This window comes from Engystomops pustulosus, chromosome 4 (genome assembly GCF_040894005.1).
Source record: "Engystomops pustulosus chromosome 4, aEngPut4.maternal, whole genome shotgun sequence".
Classification (NCBI taxonomy): Eukaryota; Metazoa; Chordata; class Amphibia; order Anura; family Leptodactylidae; genus Engystomops; species Engystomops pustulosus.
In genome coordinates this window covers 64,557,797-64,570,944 of record NC_092414.1, presented here as the reverse complement: position 1 = coordinate 64,570,944, position 13,148 = coordinate 64,557,797, and the positions used below count along the sequence as shown (strand labels likewise).

The 13,148-nt window shown below is 37.9% G+C and overlaps 1 protein-coding gene across 2 annotated transcripts in view; it reads right to left on the bottom strand.

Moving 5' to 3' along the window:
• KCTD16 (potassium channel tetramerization domain containing 16) overlaps positions 1-12,915 on the bottom strand; it is a 175,930-nt gene extending 163,015 nt beyond the window's left edge. The window contains exons 1-2 of one of the 2 annotated variants that reach the window (XM_072146129.1): positions 12,482-12,915; positions 11,234-12,349 (exon numbers count right to left, since the gene is read on the bottom strand). In XM_072146129.1, the coding sequence (XP_072002230.1) occupies positions 11,234-12,065 (832 nt within the window). In that variant the 5' untranslated portion in view covers positions 12,066-12,349; positions 12,482-12,915. The remainder of the gene's footprint in view (positions 1-11,233; positions 12,350-12,481) is intronic. The other variant, XM_072146130.1, reaches the window with a different exon arrangement.
• Between the last annotated feature and the right edge of the window lie 233 nt (positions 12,916-13,148).

Genomic DNA, 13,148 nt, shown 5'->3' with positions numbered 1-13,148 from the left:
TCCAGGATTCTCCCCTCATGAATGAAATGTCCACAGCAGTCCCTCCAATTAATAAAATGTTCAGCAGAGTGTCCCCATTTATATAATGTAGAGCAGAGAGCCACCATTAATATAATGTCCAGCAGAGTGTCCCCATTTATATAATGTAGAGCAGAGTGCCACCATTAATGTAATGTCCAGCAGAGTGTCCCCATTTATATAATGTAGAGCAGAGTGCCACCATTAATGTAATGTCCAGCAGAGTGTCCCCATTTATATAATGTAGAGCAGAGTGTCACCATTAATGTAATGTCCAGCAGAGTGACCCCATTGATGTAATTTCCAGCAAAGTAACCCCTTGAAAAAATAAAGTTAGTACTCACCCTCTGGCAGGCGGGGCTGATAGGTGCACGTCTATTGAAACCCAAAGACGTGCTGTGGGGAGAAGAGGACGCCAAGAGTCAGCGCCAGAGGGTGAGTAATAACTTTATTTTTTATATACTCAAGTACAAACCAAAAATTGTGCTGAAAATCTCGTCTTATACTCAAGTATATATGGTATACATATTTGAGTTTATCCATTTGGTCAAGGCAAAACACTTTAGGGGGAAACTCACCATTGCAATTTGTCTTTGACTTGATTGTCTATGTTCAATTTCATTTATGTTTTATCCGAATTCATCAAGTGAGTCTATGTATATTTTTGTATTTTTTTTTGTTTGTCTCCTAACATTGGGGGGGGAGGTTTGCCGCACATGTCCCTCAAGGAGCGACTGGACTTGATAAATTTGGTAGTGGTTTTTCTCCTTTTTCTATGGTAGGTGACTAGAGTCATTTTGCGCCAAAACTTGCACCTAAACAAAGATTTGCGCCAAATCTCAAATTATGAATTCAGTTCAGTAGTGTGAAAACAAGTCATGCAAATAATGAACTTGCCACATTTTAAAGTGATTCTGCACAGCATTTGTACATCAACTGAGCCAAAACAACGCCAAAGATAGACAAAAAAATACCCAATGATAAATTCCCCTCTTTGTATCTACCTTTTGATCTATTCACATACTTTCACAATGCTCTATTGAAAAAAAAAAATAAAAAATCAGACTGATCATAAGCCAAGTTCATATCTCTGGTTGAAAAAAAACTGTACATGTAGCAGTATTACATTTTCTATTAAAGCCAATGAAAACCTGGTGAAAGAGACACTTCCATGCATGTAAGTCTATTGTAACTGATGCTCAATGGAAGGGCTTTCACTTAACATCTCCATTCAACTTTTTCATAGAATAGTTGAAATCATTATCAATAGATAGAACTTGGCTTTAGTGAAATGATTTGTCTGGGTATTTATTTATTATGCTAGGTTGGTTTGTGTTTGTTTAAATAAATGGAATGAGGAGTTAATACAAAATATCATGCTTTGATGTTATTGGCTGGATAAAACGGATTGGGTGGTAACTGTGTCTACCCTATGGATTTTGGTTACACGTGCTTTCCATTATAATGTATGCATATGGCACATCTAAATGTTCCCATTTTAAAGAAGAAAAGTTCAGAGACAGGTTTGCCTCCAGTATGATGTAATATATTTCTGCTGTGTCATCAATTCCCACAATAAACCTCAGGCTTCAGGTTTGAAAACACAAGTAATTAAAATTCAGCATCTAAGAAATATATTAAAAACACCTATTTCCACATTGTTACTATATACTAAATGGCCTTTGGTAAATCAATTCTTCCAGCTCTCTTTGACTGACAGTTTTAGTACTCAAAATTTGTCAGCATATAAGCTATGGGCCGAATACAAAAAAAACAACAACTGTGAATACCTCTATATGAAACTGATGGAATTCAAAGGTTTGGAAGACCTATAGTCTCCACTATAGCCCTTTTATGCATTAACCATTTAAAGGGTAGGAAAGAGCATGTCACAAAAACCAGAAAGGGGCAGGGACGCCTCTAAGAGGTTTCTAGGTCACATTTATCTCATCCCTGCGATAGAGACAACACAGAGAGAAAGCATAGAAAATATACAGAAGTATATGAAAATATTAGAAATGTATGAAAATTTGCTACATCTGTAATGTATATTATACAAGTTTGATATTGATATTTTTACTAAACATTTTTTTTATTCTTGCATGATATAATGTGATATAAGGATGTTACATGTTCATCTGTTAAACTAAAGAGCATGTTTGACAGGGTAAAGCAATATATGCTAGAGCACCATTTCCATTGTCTTGGGACAAGAGATCTATTGTGCAGAATAAGACCTCCTAAACATGAATGTATATCAACTCAAACACCGCTGCAGAGCAGTGTCCTGTGTCCCATGGGAGTGGCCAGTGAGAAGCAGTTCCCCCCACCCTTAGGAAACCCCTTGGTCATGTGTGTATTTCAAATTAAAATCATAAAATTGAATTAAAGTCATATCCTTTCTATTTGAAAGAGATGCATGACAGAGTGATTTCATGTTGTCACAAATTGTCCTAATAAACCACTACCAGTATTCTGTCAAGCAATTGAACAGCTTCTAAATCATGTTTCTTTTATGACCCAGCTTGGTAGCATCACCCAGAAAACCAACTTGAAAGTTAGATGTATAAAGTCCCGGAGGCGGAGAGTTTAACACTGAAGTCATGCTCTCCCTGCCTCTAAACATCTCCTCCCATGTGATTGACAACATCGGCCGGACTTCAGGAGATCTGATCAATGATGTCCTTAGATGCAAAACCATCATTTACGGTGAAGGGGGCATTTTAAGGCGTTAAAGCTCCTACAGGAGGCTGTGGAAACCATTGCCATGTGCATGAGGCCATAGCATGATATGAGGTAAGTCACTGAAACAACGGCTAGCAATATTTGTATACACAGGGGCTAGGAATTTTTTGTGAACTATTTGACAATATTTAGAACAGTCCCATTCAAAGGACTGGTGTAGAGACTTTCTCACCTTTCAGCTGACAAATTGTAGAAGCTGACAAACTTTAAATATTTGTACAAAATGTGATATTTTTTTATCAATATGTAGGGGGCTGGATGATTTCGGCCCATCCACCATGTGAATATTCCAGCAACATTTTCTATAACCCAATCAACCAAATGCCACAGGTTAAAAGTAAACATAATACAGGCAGTCCCCGGGTTACGTACAAGATAGGGTCTGGAGGTTTGTTCTTAAGTTGAATTTGTATGTAAGTCGAAACTGTATATTTTATAATTGAAGTTCTAGACAAATATTTTTCTTTTGTCCCAGTGACAATTGGAGTTTCAAAATTTTTGCTGTAATGGGACCAAGGATTATCAATAAAGCTTCATTACAGACACCTCACAGCTGATCACTGCAGTCTGGGACTATAGTAAAGCTTCCAGAGAGCTTCACCAGAGGTCACAGTAGGCAGAGCGGTCCGTCTGTAACTATGGGTTGTCTGTAAGTCAGGTGTCCTTAAGTAGGGGACCGCCTGTAACCCTACTTTTGGGCTCAGAAAAGGAATGTGACTTGTAAAATCCACTATTGACGACCAATAAAAAGATTTTAATTAACCATGATGTTTGTTCTGTGGCTCTGGTGCCAAATCTACTAAAGACATGTTAGTATTCAGATAACTGGTTGCATTTGAGAACCTCCCTTGGTTACAATTCATTAACAGAGATGCAACAGCTTGATGAATTACTGCTTATATAAACACAGTTGGCAGTTACTAATTAAATAATTATAATAGCACATAAGATGTAATATCCCACTAGAAAGCTAATAAAGACCAAGCTGTCATTCGAATAGATTTGCAGGTAAGAAAATTTATATCATGGCAGTGAATGTTACTACTGCAATGTATGCAGTTTCTTTTCTTGCTTGGTTAGTATGCAATATGTAAGCAGTATTGATAGAAAAATTATCATCCAAAATAGCCTAATTCTAGGTTTAAAAACAAAAAAAAAAAAATCTAAAGTTGAGGACATATAATAGATTTGAAGATTGTAAAGCGATCGTTATCCATGTTGCTAATTAAAGGAAGATTGATTTGGCTTTGGATGTAATTGAAAATGTAAGAATGCCAATGTTTGATAGGAGCAAATCTCAGATGAAATGATTTAATCTGCTGTGAATTGTATTCATCTCATTTCAACATCAGAACAGGTTCTTTGAATAGATAACCAAAAAAGAATAAGAATAATACATTTTACAATTTACTTATATTGGACATCATCCTGTATCTGGTCTCAATGTCTCAAATATCCTCAGGTAGACCCAGCATTGTGCTGCTAGATTACTGGTAAAGGACCTATCTCAATTAACTGATGAACACATACTTTCTGACTTAAAGGGGTTCTTCATGGTTTTTTGTACTGTGTGTGTGTGTGGGGAGGGGGAGCAGGATAATAAGTAATTTAACAATATTTAAAACGATTACAAAATTCTTCATTGCTTCCTTAATATGTAAAGTGAAGCCTCCTGTCTTTTACCTAATCAGACAGACATTCCTGAGCATAAAATGACCACAGGTGGAGGGTCATGTGATCTTATCTGTACATGAACAATCGCCCTGCCAGGACCTTAATCATATATTCATGAATAATATCACAAGGGCCTGTCAGGAGGATTGTTCATGGACAGTTAGAGATCACTTGACCCTCCATCTGCAGCCATTTTAAGAATATCTGACTGATTTTTTCCATTTTACATATCAAGAAAGAGGTGCAGAACTATTAATATAGGTATATTGATAAATCTAACATCCTGCAAAAAATTAGGTAAAGTGGCCAAGCCATTTAAAGGGGTATTCTGGTTTTTAAAAACCAATTTTCAGTGAATGGAGCAGCGCTGCAATACTAAGCAGAGCCTCTGTATTATGTGTAGCACTGTGCTTTGTAAGAATAAGGGCTTAGACTTTCACTAATGGCTCTGCAGTGACCAGATCCCAAATAACCATTTTGGATGAACACAAACAATCACTATTTTTTTATTTTATATTTTATTTTAAAATAATAATAGTAATAATAGTAATTTTGTAAATAATACAATGTTCTCAAAAGTCAATTTTCTCTAGGGGACTCTTAACTTTATGCATCGTCAATGTGAGTCGAGCTACGGTATCTATGGTAGAGCATAAGATAAGTAGAGGTCTAAGACCTCCATCATGTGATATCCAATATAAAAATTGGTCAGTAAAAAAAGTGTATATGTTGGGGCCTATGGTTATCTTCCAAATCTGTATGATGTAAACCACACACACAGAATACATACTGAAACCAGAGAAGATGAAGTTTGTACGGAGCTGTATGTGTATACGGTGTATATTGTGTGTATATACTGTATGTGTGTGTATATGCGCTATATAAGTGTATAAATGTGTGACTTGTAACTTGCATAAGTGAGTATACAAATATATATATTTTTAAGTGGGAAGAGGGGCCCCATGCAAAAGCCTGCTATGGGGCCCTGCCTCTCCTAGTTACGCCATCGTCTCTACCCATAGAGCCCTAGAGGGATCGCGGCAGTTCATGTGCGGTAGTATTCCCATTGTGCAGCTGTCTCTCTTGCTGGTGAGGGGAGGGAGGAGGCAGGGAGTCCACAGGGGTTCTGGTGACACAAGTCTGAGCCCTCCCAGGCTCATTTGCATATTTGTAAACTGGAACTGGAAACTACAAGAGGAATGGGACACACACCAACATGTAAGTGTGTGTGGTCTAAAAGGGTTGTTTCAGGTGATAGATTTACTTTAAATCATTTAAATAAAAAATGATGACTTTTTCGGCATGACATCATTTTATACATATTTGTTATATTATGTGATAGAAACTTAAAAAATCTCACTTCTGGAACTGTAATGATTTTCTAAACCAAATTCTATGTGCCTATGCAACTGTACTTGATGCATCCTTTCTAGTCTGATTTCACAATTCTGTAATTGAATTATGAAGCTGACAACAGAGGACTCATTGACACAAGAGGCTGCATTACATCCCTCTTACCATGAATACAGACAAGATAATTTATTTTACTGCTCTACCTAGAATTTGAAAATTTTAATTCTGTGCATATTTGAAGATAAAAAAAAAACCCAAGAGCGAACTTCAAAGTTAATGTTAAGAGTAGGACACATATTTCACACTATTATATGTCAGATTCAATATGAAGGGATTTAAAACATTATTATGATGAAGCCCTTTGAAATTTCCTTAACTGACGTAAGCATAATGTATTTAATCAATATAATTTGGGAGAAAGAACAGGTTCTAGAGAATCAGTAAAGGGTTAGTCCCACCTTGGTCCATATGGGCTAGGCTAATGGGACCACCCGTGACAATCAATATTTCCACTTTGCTACCTTTTCTAGTTATATATAGGGATGACTTTCCCACCTAACCCTGGCCTTGTGGAAGAAGGGTAGAAAGCAGCCAATCTACCACCAGGATGAAGCCAAAGAACACTTACAAGTTGGTGTGTACGCCGTCTGTCAGAATCTGCTCTTCTTTTAGCTTCTTTTGCCCTTGTTTTTACAAAAAAGCTTTAAAAATAATGCAAATGAGCCTGATTCATTACTGAAGGTTCAGGTTAAGGTTAAAGCCTTATTTACTTAAAAACAAGGATATAAGAAGCTAAAAGAAGATCCTGCCAGAGGGGGCACACACCAGTACGTCAGTGTCCTTGGTTTACAATCCTTCATCCTGGTGTTAGATTTCCTTTACATTTCTTCTGTTGTATTTGTTTGCTACATCAAACTATTACAATCTTATGCAATTCTTTAGGCAGATTTCTTTAACTAGATTATTTGTAGACACAATATTCTTTTTAGCCCTGTTCGTCCCCATTGCATTTTCTACAAGTCTGGTCAAACAGGTTGGGAAATTAGGCTACAAAGTCCCTAGACAAGCGACGGAGTAAAAAGCCTCTAAAGTAGATAAAACAGACACCACAGAATGAGGGCAAGAAGGGAAAGGGTAAAAATAATGATGTGTTACAAGGAAGTGAACTGAGTTCAAGGTCTCATGGCTGTTGGGAAATTGGTTAGTAAAGAGGATGACAGCTTGTAGGCTAGGGAATACAAAAAAGGAATACCAAAAGTGCAATCAAAAATAATAAAAAGAATGTGTCGGGTACAGTAGGTAGTATATCAAGATAATAAGCAGCACAGATTCTGCAATAAATAGTATATACTCGAGTATAAGCCGACCCGAGCACAGATTCTGTAATAAATAGTATATACTCGAGTATAAGCCGACCCGAGTATAAGCCGAGACCCCTAATTTCAACACAAAAAAACTGGGAAAACCTATTGACTCGAGTATAAGCCGAGGGTGGGAAATGCATTGGTTACAGCCTCCCAGTATATAGTCTGCCAGCCCCTGTAGCATACAGCCTGCCCAACCCCTGTAGCATGCAGCCTGCCCAGCAGAAGAGGACCTATGGGTGACGTCAGAAAGGTGAGTTTTGTCTTTGTTTTTAGTTGACTCGAGTATAACCCGAGTTAGGGTTTTTGAGCACAAATTTTGTGCTGAAATACTAGGCTTATACTCGAGTATATAAGGTAAGTAGTATTCCCTCTTTTGTAAAATGCTTCTCTCTCACCATAGTAATCAGTAATTAACTACAACAGGTAAATTCCTGTGTACAGCATGGCTCAACCAGTTTGGTGTCTCCTTGATGGTGGCAGGAGTAAGGTGCGTGTATATGAGCCACTGGACAACAATATTAAACCAGTACTTTTTCTCCCTGTGAATAAGCCGACTGATTGTAATATGCAAAGGAATACAGTGGCCAAGTAGTCATGCCATTTATAATTTCAATAACCTCTGGATGTCAAAGGGGAAGGAAAATTCACAAACATGATGTAATAGTGATAGAAGTAGCCCCCTTACCTTACTGCCCCGCTCCTTTCCCCACCATATGATATAGCACCTATGAGCGGGAGCAGTATTTATAACACCTATTCTACTATACACCTTGGTAGAATGCAGCAATAAATATAGATCTCATGAACATACAAACATAATTGTAGAGATTCATTTAATTATACGTTACACAACCTCTAAGGACGATAGCAGTGCTTTCCTGAGATCAGATGATTTGGAAAATGAAACCAGTATCTTCTAATGTATATTTACATTTCTATATCAGCGTAAAAGTAGTACCTGCTATTAACTGATGAAATGCTGAAGTCAATATTATGTGGTTGTATCATGGGAGGCAGCTGCTCTTGGCATAGCAGTAAGCCTACAGTTAAAGGGGTTCTGTCAGGTTTCAGTGTTATCCTCTATCTACAGAAGGCTGTGTACTCTTCTAAAATGAACACGTGCCTGCCTTTACAGTAGTCTTTTATTGTTTGCCTACTGTGATCTAAAGTCATTTTATCTGGCTGCACCTGCTTTTAAGGGATAGATGCATTTTCTTTTCTACTCAGGTTCCATTATCTCTGTGCTTGATCAATTTTACTGACGATAAGTATCTAGCAACTAAAAGCTTTTCTTCTACGAATGTGACACAAAATTTCATGGCCACTTTAAAGAGGTTGTCTCATAAAATTGAATCCAGTCAATATGCCCTAAAAGGACAAATGGATGACATGCAGGGGTTGTCCTTAGCCAGGGAACACCCTTGTAAGCCAGATAAGACAGCTACTATATAAGAGCAACTCCTGCCCCAGGACTTACTGTAGCCCAGCCAACGACTATTTCATAGGACAGATCTGTGGCTGGATGTTCCCCAAACAGTGGTTGACTGTCTGGGGGGGTCCAGAGCAATATTAATGGTGATCAGAAGACTTATGTAAGAACTGGTTTTACAGAAAAAAGTTGTCATAATGAGTAGCCCTCAACAAGCACAGGCATAACTTACATCTAACAACTTAAAAAGGGTTTGTCCATGAAAGAAGGTTCTTACATTTTACTCCCCTAGTGATCTTTATGCAATAAAGATAATTTTTAACCCCTTACTTTACAATTTTAGTTTTACTACTGTTTTTTGTCCTATCACTCAGTGATGGTCAGTGTAAGATTCAGCAGGGTGGGTGGGCACTAGCTTAGAAGACACTTCATGATTCCTCTGTGCTCCGAGATGCTTTATGCTGACAATGTGCTTAGATTATCATGGTATAGAGTTTAGCTACACTTTTATTTAGCTTCTGAAGATTCTATTAGTAATAGAAACATAGAAATAGTGAAATAAGACAGACTAGTCATGAGATGGTTAAAAGAAACAATGACTAGCTATGCTACCTCACCTTACCTATAAAACACACAGCACTGCTATTCCCCCCCTCTCCTCGGATACAAAGCCTATCTTGTCTGTAGAGCTGCTGCTATGTTATCTGCATGCTGCTGGACAGGAAGTTCTTCTGGCTGTAGTGCTGTCTACCTCCTGCCCCTTCCCCTGCAGTACAAGAGAAGCTTTTCATGCCAGAGAAATCTGGCCGGCCATAGAGAGGAGTTTATGTTCATATGCAGGGACAACCAAAATATAAACATTAGGACTAATAGTGACAGGTTGGAATTATATATGTGGAATTCTGTATTTTTGTTAATAACATTGAATTAGAGAATGTGTTATGTTGTATATTTGAGTATATTTAAGAATCTTGTCTTTTTGCTGGAATACCCCTTTAACTACATAAGATAACCCATTATCCAAAAATACCATGTTCTCGTGATGAAAAGCATTGTGATGGAATTCAAAGACTGCATTGGCAACAAAATGCTTCTTCTTACGTTTGTCCTTAAATAGCACATGCTTTTGTAAGCCAAAGGGTATGTGATCCACAGGCAAGAATTTGTTTTCATTTTCATAAGGGGAGGCAGATAGATCAATATTGATTCTGCATGGTTTTGTTTTTCTATTACAGATACATGGAAACAAGTATTAAATACAGTTTCACTTCTGTAGCCATAGGAAGGAGAAGCTATTATTGTCCAATTGCCAGGTGCATAATAAGGAAAAACACCTGAAATTTCCTTATACAGCAAAGCACTCTCTAAGATATAGAATAGAACAAAGTAAACGATCCCTACATTTTTTTTCTGTGTATATTTTTCAATAATATTCAGCCAAAATAAAACACTGGTTGTCAAAGCAAGCCCCACCCAGTTCCTATAGTCAAAATGATTTATAGAGCCAAAGAGTGAGGGAGAGAAAGAAAGAGCAATGCCTCTTATGAGCAATTGATATATCCTGCCAAAACTCCAGAACATGAGATCACAAGTATATAGATCAATAATCTACAGCTCACTCACACATTAAAATACAATTATATTGTGGAGCCGAACAGTCAGCCTGATAGTAATACAAAGAGACATATCAGCACTATATAAGACCAGAACATGTAATATGTAGGGCAAACATTACATAACATCTGAAGTAGCTGAAGCAGCCAAAATTTCTTTTGGAAATAAGAATGTCATATCTCACTCCAAATCTATAATTTTCAGTTATCAACCTGTTATGACCACTTGGAAAGTCAACCTTAATAGTAAATCAACCCTTCTACATGAATGCAATTTTTTAGACAGAAATCTGGAGAAATAAGATCTATTTTCAACAATGTCTTAAGATACGTGGACCAATTTAGCAGAATTCCCAGGACTCATATCCTTCTGACTTTATACAGGGTTATGTTTTTCATGAATGTCCTCTTGATACATAGCATACACAGTATATTTGACACTGCCCAAAACCCCAAAAGCATGCTACCTACTGAGGCTGGGTGTTTTCTGTACCGTACAAACCCAAAAAAGTGAAGTGACTTCTATGTTAAATTGAAATTAATATAAACCTTAAAGTGTTAGGAAATAGCAATAAAAACACACTCAATTTTCATACCTTTTGGTTTTAAACCTATCATAAAGTCAGCAAGAATAGCCTATGGCTAGCTGTGCTATAACCATGCACTGAACAAGTGTACCAGTTATAAAAATATAAAAGCCAAGTACTGAAAATTCATTCCTAAGTATCCTTCATGAAAGGATGGCAAATCAAAAGATTTACTGCCTCCTCTAATCCCATCCCAGCTTCTCCCCTTCTTTTAGCTGTAAATGCTTAGCTACTGTGTAAGAATGACATCCTGTTGATTTATAAGGTAAGGCACAGCAGTCAGCTCCAGCCCAATAAAATTTCCACTGGCCTCTAGTGCCACCTAGCCATAGGATTTCAAGTTTCATTTCATCAGTGCTGCTTTTCAAATTAACACCATACATTCAATGCCAGAAAACATCTTTTAAGGGTAATGCAGAGAGTTTTCATATTAAGTGCTGCACTTACTGTAAAAAACGTATTCTGTATAACTGGACCAGATCTTGTCATCAGTATACTGATTGACGAATGAAGCTGTCACTGAGGAGTTACAGGCTACCATATGGAATCCACACTCTGACAACATGTCAAATGCTCTCTCTAGATGCTTGAACTTGAGATAAAATCTTGATGTATATTTTTCGGGCGCTCGGTCTGGATCTCTACTTTCATTTAATGTTTCTCCAAAAACCTCTTTGGCTAAAGAGATGCGACCGCAAACCAAAATTCTTGGAACTCTACGAAACTTTGCATCCGCTTGACTTTCTCGGCCCATAGTGCAAGATCCCCTATAACCAACAGTGATGAAGCCCCATTTTCGATCCGAAGGCATCAAAGAAGATGATGGGCATATTCTTGTCTCACTTCCTTGGGAAACTTCCTCAAAGTCACTGTGGCAGTAGTCATCAGGGCTCTGTTTAACTTCATCAGGTGCTAAGATCTTCACAAGTTCTGGGAGCATAAAGTATTCTGCTTCTCTTTTCAATCTTCCTTTTTCGGGGAAGTGATCTGGCAGGACAACTTGCCGGTCCCTGAGAAAGTCCAGCACATAACGGAAGAGAAACCCATCTCGGTCAATAAAGAACCGTCCTTTGGCATCTTTGGCCAGGTCATTTATAGAGTCCCTTTTTGAGGTGAACATTTTCCATAGCAAAGAATGTGGTATACTGGTCAACGTTGAATGGCGTGTAAAGTAAACTTGCCCACCAACATTTAACTCAACAACCTCTGGAAAGGATTGAAGGATGGTCCCTTGGTCTCTAGGTGGAGCATAAGTTCTGCAATTTCCACTCAGAGCCATTGTGCTTTTTAACAGATTCCACTAATAATGGTACCAATAGTTCATGGATTTTAAAACTGAAGCAAAAAACTGAAATGTATATTCCCAAAGTGCAAAAACTCTTTTCTGATTCTGAATTTCTCGGTCATGAAGTCAGCTACAATTGGTCATGAACTAACAGTCTGTGGTGTGTCCTAGATCACATCCACTTGAATGGTTACTTGCTAAAACAGCATAAAAAGGGTATACATCACGCTGAATTCACTGGATGCAAGGTCACACTGAACAAACAGACGTACAAGGATCTGTCAAGAGAGAACATTTGTGAAGTCAACATAAATAAGAGAAATTCATAGACAGAAATCTCAGCACATCACTGCCATATACATCTCTTCTGTAGTGCTCATTCACAGATTGCATTAATAAAATGACTATACCTGAGTTGCATAATCCTTTTCAAGATGACATTTTATCTAGATGCCAATAGAAATCCATAGAAAATAATATAAAAAAGTAGCTGAAGTATAGAAAGTTGCCAGCTTGGATGCTTTTTCAATGCTGGTGGGCAGCAAGCATACTAAAAATCAGAGTGGCAGGTGGGATGCTGGCTTCTAAATGCTTAGCAATAACCTCCCATTCACAAGAGCGAGCCAGCATGGACCAGGGTGCACATCCGATACTCCATGTACTAGCAGCAGCACAGAGGCTAGCATGCTTCCAGGAGAAGGGATAGGAGGAGCAGTAGTAGCTGATAACTCAGCTCTGGGTGCTCTGATGCTTGCTTGCTGAGCCTGCTTTAGCTGCTGAGTGGGGTGGATCCACAGTTCCCAGGGCTGTTCTGAGATGGTGCTATTTCAGCAGTGCAGGGAAGAAACCAACCAGGGAAATAACTATTACATCATCTTAAAGGAATATAGCTGTGAAGGGAAAAAAAATAAAAGCAGAGGATGCATTTGTGTGCTGTCAACAGCAGCCATTGCTTTAAACAGGTGGAAATATGAAAGTGTGAAGAGCAGCTTAAGCCGTAGCTATCCCCAGGGTGATTTAACCTATTAACCTCCATTTAAGTTGTCACATCAAGCATTGATTCTAATTGGTTATGTT